This window comes from Selaginella moellendorffii, unplaced genomic scaffold, assembly GCF_000143415.4.
Source record: "Selaginella moellendorffii unplaced genomic scaffold, v1.0 SELMOscaffold_41, whole genome shotgun sequence".
Lineage (NCBI taxonomy): Eukaryota > Viridiplantae > Streptophyta > Lycopodiopsida > Selaginellales > Selaginellaceae > Selaginella > Selaginella moellendorffii.
The window spans coordinates 442064-449249 of NW_003314302.1; the positions used below are offsets into that span (position 1 = coordinate 442064).

A 7186-nucleotide genomic window follows, 5' to 3' on the forward strand; every position below is an offset into this window, starting at 1 on the left:
CTCTCAAAGAAAACATTTGCATCGACCTCTCTTCTTTCTCGCTTTGGAGGGTCCACTTGTTTGTGTTTATACTAGTCTGTCACATGGGACAAGGAGATGGCCTAGAGAGCAAGCACATGGAATCGTTGCCATGGTTTAGTACCCGTCGCTGGAGACTTTGGCCTCAAATGAAGCACATGGAATTGTTTGGGAGCTCTCAGTTCCAGCATACTCCATCCAGATTCAACACCCAAGACAAAACAAATGCAGTGGAATGTCTCGATGATCTTGCGATGTTGAAATAAGGTTTAGCATTTGTACTTAGCCAAATAAACATAAAATAGAAATTTTTATGTGTTTCTTGCTGAGCATACTTGACCTGGCTCTTAGTTCTCTTTTAAAACAATGCAAAAAGGAATTAATTTAAAATTAAAATTAAAATTAAAGTTCACAATTAAATATAATATTTTATAATAATAATAATTATTATTATTATGATTATGCTGCCTTCTTTCTGTACATGCATTCCCAACTTAACATACATGACCGGACTGTAAGCTCTACCTTCCAGAAATACGTAATCTTTTGTAGGGGCACTTTAGCTTTGGACATATCAGAGATTAATAGCTGCTGATAGTGGAGGTGTCAGCTCCGCACCGTATTGGTTGGAGCGGTAGAGAGTGGGTTGTATAAATACGGGCCGTGATACACGTCGAAAGAATCAGCATAAAGTCAAACGCAGGCAAGGCAGCAGCTGGTATATACCCAGGCATCAGTATCAAGTCAATGTTTTTTAATGTTTTGATGTGTGCTTTTGCTCAGGAAAGAGCAGCAGAATCAAAGTGGGTGTAATTGTTGTTGTTTCAGGCCTGGGAATTCTAACAATTATCAGGTTTGATTAGTTTTGAGGGATAACCTTGGAGAGTTAAAATAGAAAGAGAGGAGCTCAAGGCTCAAAAGAGAGTCTTGAGGAGGGTTCTTGGTGTAAGAAACAAGAAGAGAGGAAGAAAGTGTGGGGAATCCATGCACCAATTTTCCATTCTTTTCCATGGCCACACTCACATTGACTTGATGCTCCATTCAATCCTCCACACTCTCAATGATGGAGTGATTTCATTCTAGGCCTCACTCCAATCTCCTCATGATTTTGTGTAGCTCCATAGGACCAGGAGAAAGATCTTCAAGAACTTTGGTGGTAGATTCACTTGGTAGCTCCATAGAAGCAGGAGACAGATCTTCAAGAGCTTTGGGAGATTCACTGGGGAGGAAGAAAGAGAGGAGAGCTCTGTGAGGAAGGAAGAACTCTTTGGAGCAAAGAAAAGGAGAGAAGAGAGGAATCGATGAGCACTTGGATGGATACACCCTCTACATCCTCCCCGGAGAACTCTTCCCCTCCTTCTTCTTCTTCTTCTTCTTCTTCCTCTCTCCGGGGATGGGCATCCAATGCCACCGTCGCAGTGGCGATGGCGATGAACCACAGCATCCCCGCGGGATCGTCCGGCAGCCCTGGAGGATCCAGCGTGGAGATGAGCGCGCGCTTCAATCCCTCCATGGCGATCATCATCGTGGTGCTGCTGGGCACATTCTTCTTCATGGGAATCCTCTCCATCTACGTGAAGAAATGCGTCACCACCGAGGCCGACCTGGAGCGCCACCAGATTCCAATCGCGAGCTGGACGATCGATCACAACCCGCGCTGGGTATCGCAGCGATCGTCCTCGGCCGGCGGCCTCTCGTCGCTGCTCCAGATCCAGCAGCAGCAGATCCACATCCAGAGCCAGCTCGGGCTGGACAAGGCGTCGATTCAAGCGCTGCCCATCGTCGTCGCCAAGCCCACCGCCAAGAACCCTAATCACGAGTGCTGCGTGTGCTTGGGGGAATTCCAGGAGCAAGAATTCGTGCGCCTCCTCCCGGGATGCGGCCATTTCTTCCACGTCGAGTGCATCGATCTATGGCTGCTCGCGCACACCACTTGCCCTCTCTGCCGATTCAAGCTCACCCCGGACAACGTCCACGCCGCCGGCGCCGTGGTCCTCGACGTCCCGCAGGAATCGCTGGAAAATCTCCCGCAGCAGCGGCATCGAGCGCCGGAATCCAGCCGCATTCGCTCGATCATCGCTAGGGTTTGGGGTTTCCAGGGGGAGCGCGCGCGCCGGGGGCAAGAATCCGCGAATTCGGCGCAAGACGATCACCAAAATCCACGCCAGGACGATCATCATCAACATCATCATCAGCAGCAGCAGCAGCAGCAAGATCACGAGCAGCAGCCGCAAGCCCACCAGGAAATCTCTGTTTCTCCCAGCGATGCATTGGAGCAGGGGAGCGTGGTGGATCAAGCACAGCTCCAAGAATGTGGGGACCAAGAACAGCAAGAACACCACCACAGCTTGGCACCCCTTTTGCTACTCAAGAAGGTATGGGATGTTTTTAGGTGCTGGAAAATGGGGAGATTGGTTGCAAGTGGGAGAATCTTTGGCAGCAGCAGCGGCAGCTAGAGAGGGATCCAATGCGATCCTCGCAAGATTGCTCGCAAGAGCAAGAACAATACATACTCCAAGAACAAAAAAAGAAAAAAGAAGAAAAATTCGATCTTCGCCTTTCTTGGGCTCTTTGGCACAAAGGAAAGGAAGTACTCTCTCTCCTCTAGACACCCTTCCTGTGTATACGAGACGACTGTGATGAATTGGGCCGTATAGCAAGGGGGGGAGGAATTCGATCGATTGATCGTAGCTGGCCGTCTTTGCTTGTGTAAAAGCCGACCATTTCTATCGTCCTGGCTTTGGTGCTTCTTTGAATTCGCCTGTGCCTTCTCTTTACTTCCACCTACATTTCGCTCTACGTAGCTCTAGAGCGACAAACGTACCGATTGGAACCCGGGATGGATCGAAAATTTCTCGTGCTCCGGTTCTAACACGCGAATTAGTGGTCAATCCAGGGGGTCAACCAGGTCCAAGTTTCTAGTCGTCGGCTGCGGGTCTTTTGGATTTTGATTGTTTTTGTGCTCTGGTCGTGTCAGTCTCGCCATCCAGGGGAATTCAAGTGAAGAGCTCCAAAGTCTCTGTGAGAGTTTACAGCCAGCAAACAACAAAGGAAATCAAGGAAGTTTGGTGGCAAGTTGTTGATCCGAAGACAATTGACTCCCAAGTTTCTTGAGAAAGGTTGAAGTGATCTCAAGACCATGGTTATCTTATGATTCTGATTTGCAGTTGTTTGAACTGAAATCATCAAAACAGCTTACTATAATCCGTCGGTCTCATGCTTTTTGGTGGGCGCTACGAAACCTTGTAAACAGTTAATGAATGAATGAATGAATGAACTTACATTTTAGATCTTAATGTGGGAGGATCCAAGATGAACACTCGAAGGAAAAGAGAGAAAAAAAAACTGTCCCAGCCATGATGCACCCGCTGTTGTGTACTTTGTCATCATGAAAATGGTACCAAGTACAGGGCAAGGTACAATTATGACATGGTTTGCTAGTTTTTTTTTTCTCTCTATTTTTTTTTTTTTGTTTTTCTCTCTTGGACATCTTTGAGTTGTTTCTATCCCCTTGCATCTTTCGTTCATTGTCTTGTTTTCCTTGCCTCTCTTCGTTTTGAGGTACTCAAAAGAGAAAAGCATCTCTCCGGTTGAGTTTCCGAGAGAGCTTTGCATCGACAATTCATGTAAAATGAAATACCATTTGGAGTTCTAACATCTCCAGGCTTTGTCCTTCATAGCAGATGTTTGTGTTGGCATTTCCCCGTTCTAGTACGAGTGAAATCAAGTAAGAACATGGTCTGTTAGGAGCTCATATGCAATGAAAACACGGTCTCAAGCTTTTAAGTTGGACTGGCAGATCATATAAACAGTGTAAAGTCTTGGATGTTATATTCAGAAACTTGTATTGGCAATTGAAAGCAAGTTGACGGCTTTGCGAGGAGAGGCGCTGGGTGCTGGGCTGGGCATTGGGCCAGGCTAAGCTCTTTTACGAGCTGTTTTCTCTGATGTTGCAGCCACAAGATCGAGACCTCACAAGCTACGAAGATCTTGCAAGGCAAAAGCTTGACAGGGTCCACAGACGTGTCCGGCCCCAAACATCTTCAGCAACAGCCTTGTGAAGCGTCTCTCGACCATACAAGCCCTACATCAACAGCACGTCCTCAAGCTCAGCCGCGATACATCCTCAACCTCAGTCGTGATGCCATAGCTCCAGCCACAATTTCAAATGTGACTGTCACCTCGTCATGCCACTTTAAAGTGCCAAAAAATGCACCACACACTCATCGTTTGACACAGTCCACCGGTCCGTTCTCAATAGTCCGAGTGCGAGACCGGCTCAACCTCGCCCCCGGGACCCCAAGACACGGCCTCGCCTAGGCCGGTTTCAACAAAACGAGCACCGTCCCCTGGCACGGACCGACACATCCGCGTCGGGCTCGCCCCCCCAGGACTCGAGTCAAACTCAGATTGCTGAAGTCCGGCTACATAGTAACTCGGATGGCACACTGACTGCCTGCTCTCTTGCCACGCTCAGCTACAACCTCGGGCCAAAGATCGTCCTGTGTCGCTACTGTGTCCGGTTTGTTCTGCATGCCATTGGGCTCAATAGACCTTCCGTTAGACAGTGCACTCACAGACTCCCCCATCCCCACCCATACAAGAGTGTGCCCATACACGCCGTCACACAACCTCTGGCCAACTCCAAGGCCACATGCCTCACGCCCTAGGCTGCACACGACAAGGCGACCCCCTTCCTAAGACAAAAGCGAATCAAAAGCTCTTGGCTCTTCAAAGCGACCTCTCCTACCACCACCCCAGGGTGGCCGATCACCCCCGCGGCGACTTCCTCACCATCTTACCGATATCATGACACCAAAACTCGTCACAACACCAACAGGTTAGATCCACATCTGCCGCCTTCCTCTGGGCATTGCTCGCCCGTTCATACTTAGTATATTTCTTCAGCCATCAAGCTCGTGTAATAAAAAAAACCTGCATTTTAAAATTAAATTGGCATCTTATTTTCTTTTGAGTTCAATGTTCCTCAATTTATTTCCAGGCATGCTGAAACTTTTTCAATGGAACTTGAAAGCCCGAATGAACCAGTTGCCTTGGCGAATGATCCAGCTGACCCAGCTGGTAGTTTTCACAACATACTGCACTCTACATGCCGCTGTTGTGTAAGACACCGAAGCTGCAGAGCCACACCAGAAAGAAATAGAATTTATAGCTTCCATAGTACAGAGCCTGCAAGCAGCCTGATCGTTGCAAGTGAGAGCTCCGAACAAGTCACCATGCTGGGTGGTGATATTGCTTGAGGTGCGGAGCATATCAGTCAAGGCTGCTCCAATAGCCCTGGTTGATGGATCCCAGACAGATAATTTTGCACAAGAGCATACCAACGTGTTGGCTAGGTAGCTCTTCCAGCAAAGTCCAAGAGCTGCTGGAGCTGGAGCTGGAGCTGCAATTGGAACTGGAGCTGGAAGTTGAACTGGAGAAATTCTGGGAAGAGGATATCTCTTGGCTCCAGCAATTGTGATTACGAGGGAGAGCGCTAAGAAAACTTTACCTTGCTCCATTGTCTATGAACTATGAACTGACTGTTTTGACCTTGGAAACCTGATATATATAAAAGTCATGAAGAAGGCCTCGATATTTCCCCACCGGCTGGCAAATGATTAGAAGTAGCCAATTATTTGACCACAATTACATAGGCTGGCAATTGTTATATGAATTAACTATTAAATTAAGAACATCAGACTCATTCATACCTATATGACCCAATGTTTGCTTATAATACAAAAGAAACGTTAGAGCAAACTTTAATAATTATGGTCAAATCATTTGTCCACTTCTGATCATTTGCGGAGCCTTCCTCCTGACTTTTATATAAATTACTATCAGATTTCCAAGCCGAACAATATCATAGACAATGGATCAAGGTAAAATTTTCTTAGCGCTCTCCTTTATAATCACAATTGCTGGAGCCAAGAGATCTCCTCCTTTCAAAATCTCTCAAGTTCCAACTCCAGTTGCAACTCCACCTCCAGCAGCTCCAGTTTGCTGGGAGAGCTACCTGGCCAACACTTTGGTATGCTCTTGCACAAAGTTATCTATCTGGGATCTATCAACAAGTGCTATCGGAGCAGCCTTCACTGATCTGCTCCACACCTCGAGCAATATCACCACCCAGCATGGTGACTTGCTTGAAGAACTCACTTGTAACGCTCAGGCTGCTTGCAGTCTTTGTACTTTGGAAGCTGTGCAATATATTTCTCTCTGGTGTGGCTCAGCAGCTTCGGTATATTACACAGCAGCAGCATGCAGATTGCAGTATGTTGTTATGAGAAATTCCAGCTGGATGGGCTGGATCATTCGCCATGGCAATTGGTTAATCTTTCAAGTTCTAAAGGTCCATTCTTAGTTGGCGTTATGGAAACAAATTAAAGAATGTCGATGTTCACAAAGGAAAATAACTTTTTACATTAAAACATAATTTCTAGTACCTTAAAATAATAATATTTTTAACTCTCCAAGAATTTATATTTTTTATTTTAAAATATTTTTCAGACTACATAACTCAGGGTTTGATAGGTTTTAAACAAGTTTTAGTGTCTAAATCTGTATCAGCTGCCAGCATAAAATGTTAAAAGCAAGATGATTTATAACTCAACCTTGAAGAGGGTTTAATTGGTTTTAAACATAGTGTCTAAATCTTTATCAGCTTGTATCAGCTGCCAAGTGGCGAATGATCCAGCTCATCCAGTTGGAATTTCTCACAACAACATATTGCAATCTGCATGCTGCTGCTGTGTAATATACCGAAGCTGCTGAGCCACACCAGAGAGGAATATAATGCACAGCTTCCAAAGTACAAAGACTGCAAGCAGCCTGATCCTTGCAAGTGAGTTCTCCAAGCAAGTCACCATGCTGGGTGCTGATATTGCTCGATGTGTGGAGCATATCAGTGAAGGCTGCTCCGATAGCACTTCTTGATGGATCCCAGATAGATAACTTTGTGCAAGAGCATACCAAAGTGTTGGCCAGGTAGCTCTCCCAGCAAACTGGAGCTGCTGGCGCTGGAGATGAAACTGGAGTTGGAACTTGAGAGATTTTGAAAGGAGGAGATCTCTTGGCTCCAGCAATTGTGATTATAAAGGAGAGTGCTAAGAAAATTTTACCTTGATCCATTGTCTATGATATTGTTCGGCTTGGAAATCTGATA

At 46.2% G+C, this 7186-nt stretch overlaps 1 protein-coding gene across 1 annotated transcript; it reads left to right on the forward strand.

Annotated features, from left to right (window-relative positions):
• The first annotated feature begins 866 nt into the window (after window positions 1-866).
• LOC112349706 (E3 ubiquitin-protein ligase EL5-like) lies at window positions 867-2595 on the forward strand. Its single transcript, XM_024684625.1, has one exon. The coding sequence runs from the start codon at window positions 1320-1322 to the stop codon at window positions 2472-2474; it is 1155 nt and encodes a 384-aa protein (XP_024540393.1). The 5' UTR covers window positions 867-1319; the 3' UTR covers window positions 2475-2595.
• Window positions 2596-7186: the final 4591 nt, after the last annotated feature.